A 14,188-nucleotide genomic window follows, 5' to 3' on the forward strand; every position below is an offset into this window, starting at 1 on the left:
TTGTATCAGGATAATTATAGAAGCATTGGACCAAGACCTATGCAATGCTTTTACCTCCACAGGTCCTAACTGAATCAGCACAGCATGTATGTGCACTCAGGGAGAGGCACACAATCCTATTTCCCTCTGTATTCTGTCAGGACAAAATGAGAGAGAACAGTATCAATTCATATAAACCATACCATTCAGTGATGAGAAAAGCCCACATATATTACCACTCAAAGCAGCAGAGTGTGGGAGCCCCCTGCATTACAGAGGGTCTATGTCAGGAAAGCACACTGTATTTCTTTTCCACCCTATAGTGTGGTAGTGAAGATTTTCCTTCCTTTTTCTTCACCAACATACCAGTGAGAAAAAGCCAAACAGGCATTTTAAAACACAATTTCCTGCCTACAGCCTACAAAATACACATTTATATTTTTTCCCAGGGAATCTGAGCTACATTAATTATAACTCTCATTACAATTCCTTTAATTAATATAAAAATATTTTTAATATTATTTAATATTAAAATATTATTTAACATAAAAATATAAAAATATTTTGAGTTGTTATATATTTTTATTAGGATTGTGACTTTAGTCAGATGTGAGTGGCTGTAACTGTACATTACAGGCTTACATTTTCTTTATTTAGAAATGTGGCCCAAAATGGTTTTCTAGACTAGAAATCTTATATAGTCACAGAACACAGTCAGAAGTGACCTTACAAAGTGCAGGACAGTAGAGAACTATTCCAAAAAGCTCCATATCATGCATGTATATTTGATGAAAGTATAAAAAAATTGAATGGTGGGGAAAAAAAATAAATTGCATTTTCACATGAAGTAACAATGGTTTGTCCTCGTTTTGGCCAAAGACAGAGTTAATTTTTCACAGCACCCAAGAGGGTGGGGGGCCTGAAGTCATGTGGGCATGGCCAAGACCCTCAGGTTATTTGCTACCATCACTGCCAGGGGTGGAGGAAAGTGACTCTCACTTCCAAGAAGAAGGGTATCTGTTGGGGGGAACAAGCGTGGCTTGCACAGGGTGCATCTGGCATTGTTGCATTTTCTGGGGCTTGGTGAGCATTTTGCATGTAAATCACCCTCTCTTTTTACACTTTTGTGATTAGTGTTGTCACTGTTACAGTCCATTTTCTCATCTCATCGCTTTTTCCAGTAAATTGTTCTCATCTCAAGCCATGATCTTCCTTTTGTGCCTCCCACTCTCTTCTCTGGCCACGCATAGGGGGTGGGAGGGATTTTTTTGGTGAGAGCACTAAACTGAGGAATACTATTCCTGAGCCCCAACAACAGTGTTGCCTTCTAATCCTAGGGCAGTCAAATTTCATGTGGATCAGGACTAGTTGCCATAGAAATTTCTGTATTTCACAACTGAATTGGTATCCAGTGGAAGTTATGGACCATCATATGTTACAGACTATCCACTATTTTGTTTAGAATGGGCCTTGTTCTGTGTTTCTGCAGTTCTGCATAACTGCTGTTACAGATAATAGGATACAGAACCTGAGACACCAACCACCTGATACTGGATGTCATATCTTATGTTTTTATAATCTGGAGGACTCCAGGAAAGGAGAAGATTAGATGCTACAGCCCAGTCAAAATTGACCTGAGGTACAGTACTTCCTCCAGCCTTTTAAGGACATTTGTCTCAAATTGCATGTGTTTTCTGAGTTTTATTATAGAAGAGGAATGGATTTCATTGGATAAAATAATCTTATTTTCCTACTGTTGCATCACTCCATCAAAAAAAACCTCCTTCCTAATTTTGACCATCACTGGGAAACAGAGAGATTAAAATGGAATTCTTACACTGTTTAAGAGTTACCCAGTATTACATTTTAGGTTGGAATCATTTTAGGTTGGAAAAGCCTTTAAGATTATCTAGTCTGACCATTAACCCAGCATTGCCGATGCCACACCTAAGCCATGTCCCTAAGAGCCACAATTACACATCTTTTAAATACCTCCAGGGATGGTAAGTCAACCACTTCCCTGGGCAGCCTGTTCCTGTTGATAACCCTTTCCATGAAGAAATTTTTCCTCAAGTCTAATCTAAACCTCCTGTGGAGCAATGTCAGTTTCCCCTTGCCCTGTCGCTGGTTGCCTGGGAGAAGAGGCTGACGCTTACCTTGCCACAATCTCCTCTCAGGCAGCTGTAGAGAGCACTAAGGTCTCCCCTGAGCCTCCTTTTCTCCAGGCTAAACAAACCCAGCTCCCTCAGCTGTTCCTCACAGGTCTTGTGCTCCAAACACTTCTCCAGCTCCATTGCCCTTCTCTGGATACACTGCAGCAATTCAATATCTTTCTTGTCATGAGAGGCCCAAAACTGAGCACAGGATTTAACATGTGTTCTCACCAGTGCCAGGAAGAGGGGGATGATCACAGCCATGGTCCTGCTGACCACACTGTTGCTGATACAGGCCAGGATGCCATTGGCCTTCTTGGCTACCTGGGCACACACTGGCTCATGTTCAGCTGCTGTTGACCAGGGCCTTTTCTGACAAGCAGTTTTCCAGTCACTCTGCTCCAGCCTCTAGCGCTGCTTGAGGTTATTGTGACTCAAGGGCAGGACCTGGCACCCGGCTTCTTTGAACCTCCTACCATTGTTCTTGGCCCATAGATCCAGCCTGTCTAGATCCCTCTGCAGAGCCTTTGAACCCTCCAGCAGATCAACGCTTCTGCCAAACTTGGTGTCATCTGCAAACTGACTGAGGGTGCACTCATCAATCTCCTCATCAATGAAGATATTAAACAAGACTGGCCCCAGTACTGAGCCCTGGGATGTCCAGTGGTGACCAACTGACAGCTGGATGTAACTCCATTCACCACTACTCTGGTGGCCTGGCCGTCCAGCCAGTTCTTAACCCAGTGAAGGGTGCACCTGTCCAAGCTGTGGGTTGCCAGCTTCACCAGGATGGTGCTGTAGGAGACAGTGTCAAAGGCTTTGCTGAAGTCCATGTGTACAACGTCCCCTCATCCATGGGTCACTTTGTCATAGGAGGAGATCAGGTTGGTCAAGCAGGACCTGCCTTTGGCAAACCTTGGCTGATGGGGACCAATCCCCTTGATGTCCTGCACATGCTGTGTGATGGCACTCAGGGTGACCTGCTTCATGACCATCCCTGGCACCGAGGTCAGACTGACAGGCCTGTGGTTCCCTTGATTGTCTTTCCAGCCCTTTTTGTAAATGAGTGTCATGTTTCCAAACTTCCAGTCACCTGGTACCTGTCCAGTTAGCCAGAACTGTGGGTAAGTGATGCAGAGTGGCTTGTGAGCGCTTCCATCAGCACTGTCAGTACCCTTGAGGGGATCCCATCCAGCCTTAGAGACCTGTGTGTCTCTAAGCAGTGTAGCAAGTCACTGACCATTTCCCCTGGGATTATGGGGGCTTCATTCTGCTCCCCATTCCCATCTTCCAGCTCAGGGGGCTGGGTACCTGGAGGACGACTGGTATTGCTCTTAAAAACTGAGGCAAAGAATCACAGAATCACAGAATCACCAGGTTGGAAGAGACCTCTAAGATCATTGAGTCCAACCCATGCCCTAACACCTCAACTAAACCATGGCACTGAGTGCCACATTCAATCTTTTTTTAAACACATCCAGGGATGGTGATTCCACCACCTCCCTTGGCAGACAATTCCAGGATTTCACCACTCTTTCCATGAAAAGCTTTTTCCTGATATCCAACCTAAATTTCCCTTGGCACAGCTTAAGACTGTGTCCTCTCGTTGTCAGTTGCTGCCTGAAAAAAGAGATCAACCCCCACCTGACTACAACCACATTTCAGGAAGTTGTAGAGAGTGATAAGGTTCACCTCTGAGTCTCCTTTTCTCCAGGCTAAACAACCCCAGCTCCCTCAGTCTTTCCTCATAGGGCTTGTGTTCCAAGCCCTTCACCAGCCTTGTTGCCCTCCTCCCATTCAAGCATCTCAACATAATTCCTGAACTGAGGGGCCCAGAACTGGACACAGTACTCAAGGTATGGCCTCACCAGTGCTGAGTACAGGAAAAGAATGACTTCCCTTGTCCTACTGGCCACACTATTCCCGGCATCCTCCAGGATGCCATTGGCCTTCTTGGCCACCAGGGCACACTGCTGGCTCACGTTCTGTCGGCTGTGGACCAGTACCCCCAGGTCCATTTCTGCCTGGGCACTGTCCAGCCACACTGTCCTCAGCCTATAACATTGCAGGGGGTTATTGTGGCCAAAATGCAGGACTCGACACTTGGACTTATTAAACTTCATGTTATTGGACTCTGCCCACCTATCCAGCCTTGTCCAGAGCTCTCCTACCTTCCAACAGATCGACCCATGTTCCCAGCTTGGTTTCATCTGCATATTTACTGATATACCCTCATCCAGATCAGCAGTGAAGATATTAAACAGGACTTGCCCCAGCATGGACCCCTGAGGGACCCCACCAGTGACCAGCCACCAGCTGGATGCAGCACCATTCACCACCACTCTCTGGGCCCGGCCATCCAGCCAGTTCTTAACCCAGCAAAGGGTGCTCCTGCCCAAGCCATGGGCTGCCAGCTTGTCCAGGAGAGTGCTGTGGGAGACAGTGTCAATGGCCTTGCTGAAGTCCAAAAAGACAACATCCACAGGGTTTCCCACATCCACCAGGCAGGTCACCTGATCATAAAAGGAGATCAGGTTGGTCAAACATGACCTACCCCTCCTAAACCCGTGCTGGCTGGGTCTGATCCCCCGGCCATCCTGTAGGTGCTGCATGATGGCACTCAAAATAAACTGCTCAATTACCTTGCCAGGTACTGAGGTCAAACTAACTGGCCTGTAATTACTAGGATCTTCTTTCCAGCTGTCGGAGACTGAAATACTATATTTTATGACTTAAACATTTTCTTAAAGGACTTTTAAAACTGTATTACAAAAGCTGAAGAGAAGACTCCCACACCCTGAATGGGGCCCTGAGGCCTGACATGCTCCATGATGAAGATAAGATAAAGTAACAACTCAGGGCTGGGGACATTCACTGAGCACAGGCTTAACACCTCCAAGATGAGGACCACAGCCCCAGGGCTATCAGCTGCCAGGCTCGAACAGACCCTTGCACCAAGGGGTGGAGGGAGGAGAGGCTCTGGGTATCTTGGAAAGGCCTCTGGTCAGAGGTGCAGTGACCGCCCATCCTCCAACTGTGCAAAGGAGCCCAGCTGAGGGGTCCTCACGGGGGGCGGGGGGGAGCTTATCCACAGCAGAAGGGGGTGACATGGCCCATCACAGGGGCCCCCCTCAAAAGGGTCCCCAGACCCTGCACCAGAGCCCCAGAGATGATGCAACAGACCCTCAGTGTTGCAAGGGACAGTGTCAAGCCGGCTCCTGCAAGGGAGGCACGTGGGCGTTCCCACCTGGCCCAAAGTGTATATGAATCCACGGAATTCTGCACTCTTTGGCGTGTGGCGGTGTGTGGTGTGGCAGTGTGACATGGCGTGTGGCAGCGTGTAGCAGCGTGGCCACGGCAGTGACAGGGGACCCTCAGCACCAGCAGACCAGATGGAGGGGAGCAACGAGACATCATTGGGACCCTCGGATGGGTGATCTGCTTCCATCTAACCCCTGTTACCTCTCCCTGTTCCCCCACCCCCCCCCATGCACACTTCTTTTTCTTTCTCTCTTTTCTCTTCCCTTCTCTTTGCCTCTTTTACTATTAAATAAAATATATCCATTTTTTTTGGCAACAACATCTAACCTCGTTTGGTTTTAATCTCATTTCTGGGAATATTTTGAACCTTCTAAGTTCTTTCCGGTTTATGCACAGAGACTTAGCTTGCTTTGCTTTCCTGGGTCTAAACCGGATCGTAACACCAGCCCTTCTTGTGAATGGGCGCCACACTGGCCAGCTTCCAGTCATCTGAACCTCACCAGTGAGCCAGGACTGTTGGTAAATGATGGAGAGCGGCTTCGCAAGCTCATCTGCCAGTTCCCTCATCACCCTGGGATGGATCCCATCTGGTCCCACAGATTTATGAACATCCAAGCAGCTAAGCAGTTCTCTGACTGCCTCCTCCTGGATAACAGGGGGACCATTCTGCTCCCTAACACCATCTGCCAACCCAGGAGGACAGTTGAAAACCTGTCTCTCTGTTGAAAACTGAGGCAAAGAAGGTGTTAAGTACCTCTGCCTTTTCCTCATCTGTAGTTATTAAATTCTCTCCTGCATCTAATAGAGTAAGGAGGTTGTTCTTACTCTTCCTTTTGCCATTAATGGATTTATAAAAATATCTTTTATTGTACTTCACAGAAGTTGCCAGTTTGAGTTCTAACTGGGCTTTTGCCTCTCTAATTTTTTTTTTTACATGCCCAAGCAACTGCCTTAAACATTTCCTGAGATATATGATCCTCTTTCCCCAGATGATACATCCTCTTTTTATTCCTTAGTTCCTTCAAAAGCTCCTTGCCCATACAGGCTGGACATTTGCCTCATTGACTCATCTTTTCGCACACAGGGACAATCTGTTCCTGTGCCCTCAAGATCTCTGTTTTGAAGCAAGCCCACCTTTCCTGGACTCCCTTGTTTTTAAGGGCTGCTTCCCAAGGAACTCTCCGAATAAGTCTCCTGAATAGGCCAAAATCTGCCCTCTGGAAGTCCAGTGTGAAAATTTCATTGATGTTCCTCCTCATTTCACCAAATACTGAGAACTCTATAATTTCATCATCACTATGCCCCAGACGGCCTCCAACCACCACATCTCCCACCAGCCCATCTCTGTTTGCAAACAACAGGTCCAGCGTAGTCCCTCTGCTGGTGGGCTCACTCACCAGCTGTGACAAGAAGTTGTCCTCCACACACTCTAAGAACCTGCTGGACTGCCTCTTCTCGCTGTGTTGAGTTCCCAGCAGATGTCTGGTAGGTTAAAGTCACCTACAAGAACAAGGGCTGGTGATCCTGAAACATCCTCCAGCTGCTTGTAGAATAAGTTATTCTCCTCTTCTTCCTGGTTGGGTGGTCGACAACAGACTCCCAACAGGACGTCAGCCTTGTTGGCCTTCCCCCTGATTTGATGTATGTTTGCCACTTGCGTAGAAATTTTCCACAACCACAGTATACCATTGATTGTGAGCTGTGACCCCTAGTACAGAAAGACTAATCGGTAATTAAAAAATTAGATACATAATTAGATTTGACACAGTGCTTACTGTACTATTGTCTGGTCTCTTCATACATGTTCCTATTTATGCACTCCTAATTTAAAGTCAAGATGATTCGCTAAATGAGTCAAATTATTACGTGAATACTGATTCTATCTGGCTTTTGAAATACTTCATTTAGTTTCACTGCTGAAATTCAGTAGTTACAAGAGAGGTAGTTGAAAAAACTGTCTCTTTGGACTTCACCCCCTGCCAAAAATTTTCTTACGTATTTATTTTTATTTACAATACAATTAAAGCCCACTTTCTATTCTCCCAGGGCCCTCATGGCAGACAGACCTTACCAGAACTGCCCAGCCTGCTGCTGTGCCTCTCCACAGTCTGTGCAATGCCCAGGATCCTATGTCAGCCCCCAGGGCCACCAACTCCTGTCCCAGTGATGCTGCAGTAGAGCTGGTCAACAGCCTCTCTCAGACCTCCCTTATCCAGCCTTTGGGCTGATGTCCCAGCCTTGCCCTGCCCACCCTGGTCCCTGTCTGAAGCCCCGGTAGGGGCTGCCTCTCTCTGCTTCCACGTGGCTGACTCTGTGTGCCCAGGGAGCATCTGTCCCTTCCTGCACCCTGATACATTCTGCCTGTTTGGTATGCTTTCTAGTTTGTCCCTGTTAAATAAATAAAAATTGTCTACCATCATTTAGCTTATACAAATTAATTTTCCATGGAAAAGAGAGAGATTTTGAGTCAGAGGAATTTAAATGTTCCAAGAGAAGTCTTAGCACAGACTGCCCACAGGTGCTCTGTGCTTGGAGTGCTTTTCCACTGGGGTTACAGCTTCCTGCACCACAGTTAAGCTGTTATGTAGTTTTGGTTTGGGTTTATTTTTTGTTCCTGCATAGACTCTCATGACAAACAATATTACAGCCTCAAGAAGACAAAGTTCAGTTGCAAAGTTGAGAATGTAACAGTTCTCAGAACAATTTTTTAAGAGAGTATTTGTTTACACAGTACTCAGTAAACTCAAGCAAAGGAAAATTTACACTCCAGACCACACAGCAAAAAAACAAGGGCAAGAGTTCATTATAAGGGCACAAGCACACACGTGCACATGCTACACCCTTGTTTTTTAAAAGGCTATTAGTAAACCAAAAGATAAATTGTTATTACAAAAATGCATTATTTAGTTCTGTATTTAAATACCATTTTATTGTGTGCATAAATTTGTGCTCTAATCCTTGCCACCCATCCAGGATGACATTCGCTATCAGATTTATTTTTTGGGAGGACACAATTTCTGTCTGCAATAAGCTTTAGTCACATAGGGTTTAGAGAAGGATTCTATCATCTTCTTTGCAAGCACTGGCAATTTATAAGCTTTCAGAAGCAGCCATGATTGTCATATGCTTGGTGGACACTTAAAGAAAAGTGTTAGACCTGTCTAACTAACTAGCTAATTATCTTTTCAGACCTAATAAATATCTCAATAAAGATTACATTCAAATCTTGGGCCAAGCAAAGCATCTATTTTTGCATTTCTAGAGCCAGTAACTGAGTAAGTTCAGTAAGCTGAATACTGGATATTTGTCCAGTGTTGTCAGATGCTTCTTTCTGCATAAGCCAGGAAAAGATAAGTGGTCAATATAGAACCCACTGTAAGGAAGATAAAAGAAAATATTACAGAAGTCAGACAGAGAACAAGTTGAAGAGAAAGAGATTTAGATAGGGATATGCAGACTTTGGAAGAAGGCATCACTCATAGATGCAAAAGAGCTCTTTCTGAGTTTGTAATCTAGGCAGCAGCAGCAGAGGGAAAAGTCTATAGATGAAGAGATAGACATGTTTAGAGGAATGCATAAAAAAGGAATGAATAAAACTCAAAGCCAGAAACAGTACGATCAGATGAACACAAAAAGATGGGTCTTGGCAAAAAAGAACTTGATATTTTTCTGCCCTTTGTATGTACATTTTTCTATCCCATGTAAATAACATGAAACCTGTCAGCAAAAAGTACATTACAGTGTTTTAAAATGCTGTTCCTTGTACAGAATAACACAATAATTCCAGGACAATCTAACCTGTTAATTCTAGTTTTAGTTATGGGTTCTGCACCTACCAAGCTGAAGATTGCTGATGGCACAACTTATGTTTCACCTGATAGACTTTTGTTTTGCGTGGGTTTTTGATTCGTTCACTAAACAGGCGGTCAGGATGTTAAATAGAGTTCTGCTCTTAAGCAGGTTATTGCTGATACAATCTCTCTTTCCCACAACACAGAAGTGGAAACAGGGTGAAGAAGCAGTGTGGAGGACTCCTTCTCCGGTCTTGGCCTCAAGACCAGTTGTCCAATACCAGTCACTGTTCTAACGTGTTCTTTCTTTCCTCTTTCCATTTCTGCTCTCTGTCAGCACCCAATTTCTTTTTCATAAATTCCATTAAGTCATGACAGAGCACTTCTTGGGTCTCCTCGAGAGCTTCCCCTCAAGATGATAAAGGATAATTCCAAAACAAAGGCCAGTTTTGTATTGATTACTAAGTCATTAATGCACAGTGTCGATGACAAAAAGAACTATCAGAATTTTTTAGTGTCCAGTGCAAGTTTTTTGATCTTATTCACAAAGCCAAGATAGTTTTGTTAAAAAAAAAAAATATATATATATATATATACTGAAAAATATATATACTGCATCTGAGGTAATAGAAAATACCATTCTGCAGTACGTAAGTTTAAAAAGTTATCAAGGCACTCTCAAATTAACACTATGACATGCTTAGCTGTATGTAGACGTGACAATAGTGGAATTTTTTTTTACTATCTTAATATGATGATACTTTCATTCTCCCTTATTCTAAATGCCATTAAGTGACACTAAATTTTCAGTACTCATAAGCATGATTCTTAGCATCAAAAGAGGACATATTCCTTATTCATATGTTTATTAAAGAGTTTAATACAAGAAACTTGAGTCTCAGATTTTCCATTCTAGAGAATTAATCATGGCATATTAAGTCTAAAAATCATAGCATAGACAAGACCAGCCCTCAGGAACTTCTGAACCAGAAGACCAGGGTAAAGGAATGCTGGAAGGAAGACTTTACCTTGGTCAAGGATTATTAGATTGGAGAACACCTAGGCAAACCTGACATCAAGCAGTCCATGGGTCCTAACAGGATGCATCTATGAATGCTGAGAGAGCTGGTGAACACCACAGCTGGGCCACTCACAGTCATCTTTGAAAGGTCATGGAGGATCAGGAGAGGTGCCTGAGGACTGGAAAAAAGCAAATATCACCCCAGTCTTCACAAAGGGCAAGAAGGAGGATTCAGGGGACTACCAGCCAGTCAGCCTCACCTCAGTCCCTGGAAAGGTAATGGAACACCTCATTCTGGAGGCCATCTCTATCCACATGGATGAAAAGAAGGAGATCAGGAGCAGTCAGCATGGATTCAGCAACGGGACACCATGGTTGGGCAATCTGATTGGTTTCCACAGTGAAACAACTACCTGGATAGATGGATGCGGGGAGAGCAGTGAATATTGTTCTACCTGGACTTCAGCAAGGCTTTCAACACTGTCTCCCACAACAACCTCAAAGGCAAACTCAGCAAGCGTGGCCTGGATGAGGGGACAGTGAGATGGACTGAGAACTGTCTGAATGGCAGATCACAGGAGATTATCAGTGGCACAGGCTCTGGTTGGAGGCCTGTCATGAGTGGTGTTCCCCAAGATTCAGTACTGGGCCTGGTATTGTTGAACTTCTCCATCAGTGACTTGGACGAAGGGGCAGATGCCTCCTCAGCAAGTTCATTGATGACACAGAGCTGGGAGCAGGGGCCAGTACCCCAGAGGGCCGTGCAGCCCTTCAGAAGGTCCTCGACAGGGTAGAGAGATGGGCAGAGAAGAACTGTCTGAACTCCAACAAAGGCAAATGCAGGATCCTGCACTGGGGGAGGAATAACCCCAGGCACCAGCACAGGCTCGGGGCTGATCTGCTGGGAAGCAACTCTGTGGAGAAGGACCTGGGGGTCCTGGTGGACAAGAAGCTGTCCATGAGCCAGCAGTGTGTGCTGGTGGCCAAGAAGGCCAGTGGTGTCCTGGGGTGCATTAGGAAGAGCACTGCCAGCAGGTGGAGGGAGGTGATGCTGCCCCTGTACTCAGCCCTGGTGAGGCACATCTGCAGTGCTGTGTCCAGTTCTGGGCTCCTCAGGACCAGAGAGACACAGACCTGCTGAAGCAGGTCCAGTGGAGAGTAATAAAGATCATAGGGGACTGGAGCATCTCTTGTACAAGGAAAGGCTTGTCTACAAAAATTTGAAGAGAGGGTGTCAGTGGATGGATCCAGGCTCTGCTTGGTAGTGCCAAGCAATAGCACAAGAGTCAATGAGCACAGACTGATGCACAGAAGTTCCACCTGCACAGGAGGAAGAGATTCTTTACTGTGCAGGTGACTGAGAACTGGAACAGGTTGCCCAGAGAGGTTGTGGAGTCTCTGTCACCGGAGATATTCAAGAACAATCTGGATGTGATCCTGTGCAATGCACTCTGAGAAGATCCTGCTTAAGCATGTATGTTGGACCACTCTGGTCCCTTCAAACCTGACCAACTCTTTGATTCTGAGGCTTTTCTTCTCCTAGATGACCAGATGAAGTTTTCTGCATTTTCTCCTAAGATAATTGCTCTAGTTCCATCATGATCTTAGTAGCCCTTCACTGGACCCTCTCCCATATTTGTATAGGCGTCTTTTGCCGTGGAGCCCAGAACTTGACACAACACTTGAGGTGTGACCTCACCAGCGCTTAGTAGATAGGAAGGATCACTCTCTCAAACTGCTGGCAACACTCCTCCTAAGGCAGTTGAGGATACTATTTGCCTTCTTTCATGCAGAGGAAAATTGTGTGAATACCAGTGAATTCATTGTCTTGAATAGAGTATTCTAGAGTATTCAAAATCCTAAAGACTATGATTGTCATTGTCTTGAGAGAACTTCAGTCTCTTTAATTACTGTGAATCCCCTTTTCAGTAAAACTGAACATCATACAGGCTAATGTCTGTGTTAATATTGTAAGATACTAGTACATACATATAACATATAGTCTCTTGACACACCATTAGAGCAGGATGTTTATAGAATGTAAGCTAAAGACATCACACAGTAAGGACTAATTTTTGAAGCATTTTGGTGCTGGACAACCATTGAAATCCTTGGAAAACACATGCCAGAAGACCTTTAAAATCTAAGCTGTAAATTAGCTGCCTTAATGTCACTTAAAGTCACCAGTAAAATGGAATATAAATTCCAAACATTTTAAAACTCTGTTTAGCAACAGAAAAACAGGCTTAGCCTCATTCTCATAGGAGATAAAACACTTCTTTTCTTCTGTAACCCATCTGCTGACAATTGCTCACAATAATCTTCCAACATCGTAACACTGAGAAATGAAAAACTGACCTAACATAAGATATGCAAGTAAAAAGTAATTATATACACTTCTAATGGCTTTAAAAAAGTTTGAGAAACAGTTCATGAAGTATTGCAGGTAAAAATGCAACGTGTTCTTCATAAAAACACCCAAGAAGATGAAGATGAATAAATTGTAAATACAATAAATTACTAATCTCCTGTTCTCTAACAATTAGTCTTAAGACATTTGGTGATAAAGATTCTTTTTTTCCCAGTTCCAGTTTTATGACAGAATCATAATTCATGCAGTATTAGCATCTTTTTTATATTCTATACTATATGTCTGTCCTTCATAGACTTTCCCAGACCTAACAAAAGCATGCTTTGAAATAATGAGAAATACATAGCTGATTTCTTTTCTGGCTTGTTGTTCTACCTCAAGAAACCTTTTACCCCTCCAAAATTGTGACTGCCTTAATTTTACTGTAGTTCAACAGCAACTGTTAAACATTTGTAATTGAAAACTTCAGAGAGACATTGGTTGACATACCAGCCATTTATTCTCAAGAAAAAATATCACCTTTCTTTCAAAAATAGAGTTTACTTGGGACAAAGCGGACAAATGTAGTAAAGTGCAAAAGTATTCAGAAGAAAATGAAGTTCTCTTGCTACCCATTAGTATACCAACTCCAACACAAATTCCTTTTTGTAGTAGCAGTTGAAAACTGCTCCAGTTAAACAATAGACTTGAAAAGCAAAACTGTACTGCACAATCTGAGAAGTCATGACAAAAATCTAGAGAAGAAGAGAGAATCTAGAGAAAAATCCTAGAGAGTTTAGAAAAAAAATCTAGATTAACCTGTACTTTGTTCAGATTTCACACTGGAAAGTCAAACAAAGATTAGTTAATATTTAGATATGAATAATAGAAATGGAAATAGTAAAAACCATGAGAACAGAAAAATGAAAACTAGTAATTTCATATTATTTAGGTTTGACATAGTAATCTAGAATTAAAAGGTATAAAATATATTAAAGTGATCAGAATTTTCTGATATACAGAAGAGAACTGCTGAAAACTAAGAGCTTTTCTATTCCAAGACAAATTTCCATGCCACTTCAGTACCTGTCATAATGGCTGCCATTCTCTGCTGGAAAGAAGTGTATTATTTTGTGTATTACTGCATAGAAATGAGACAACTATACACCATTGGTCAACTCTTCCCATTTTTCAGGCAGAGAATATTCTACCTTACAGACGAATTACACTAAACAGCATTACATTTCTCTCCATCTCTGACTTCAGTTTTTAAAACTAAAGCAAAACAGCTGCTCATCCAGCAATACAAGAGGAATGTGAACGTCTCTCACTGCTTTATTTTTTCTTAACCATTAGGATGTAGAGAAAACTAGTCTATCTTGCATTTACAAAGAATGAAGTATATGATCTAAAAGGGAAGAATTCCATCTACCTACCATTAACTCATAAATTGCAAAGGCTGGTAAAAAAGATAATACAAAATTTAAAAATAAACAAAAGGAAACATTATAAATGCTGCTTCTTTACTTCTGGTAGCTAAAGAGAGAATGATAAGTACACATAAATACAGAGTTATCTGTTTTGAAATGTGACTGGGACAGAATTCTCACTGCCACATTTATCATAGAGAAAA

The 14,188-nt window shown here is 43.3% G+C and overlaps 1 protein-coding gene across 1 annotated transcript; it reads right to left on the reverse strand.

The window, feature by feature from the left end:
* Positions 1-5,743: 5,743 nt before the first annotated feature.
* Positions 5,744-11,772, reverse strand: LOC121657456. Its single transcript, XM_042013183.1, is given in 7 exon segments — positions 5,744-5,885; positions 5,888-6,065; positions 6,067-6,404; positions 6,658-6,793; positions 6,898-7,101; positions 10,619-10,765; positions 11,710-11,772. Coding segments are annotated over 7 exon segments (1,134 nt in total). The 3' UTR covers positions 5,744-5,817.
* Between the last annotated feature and the right edge of the window lie 2,416 nt (positions 11,773-14,188).

This window comes from Corvus kubaryi, unplaced genomic scaffold (genome assembly GCF_017639235.1).
Source record: "Corvus kubaryi isolate FWS band 111438036 unplaced genomic scaffold, C.kubaryi_AGA036_p1.0 split1-37296, whole genome shotgun sequence".
Taxonomy (NCBI): domain Eukaryota; kingdom Metazoa; phylum Chordata; class Aves; order Passeriformes; family Corvidae; genus Corvus; species Corvus kubaryi.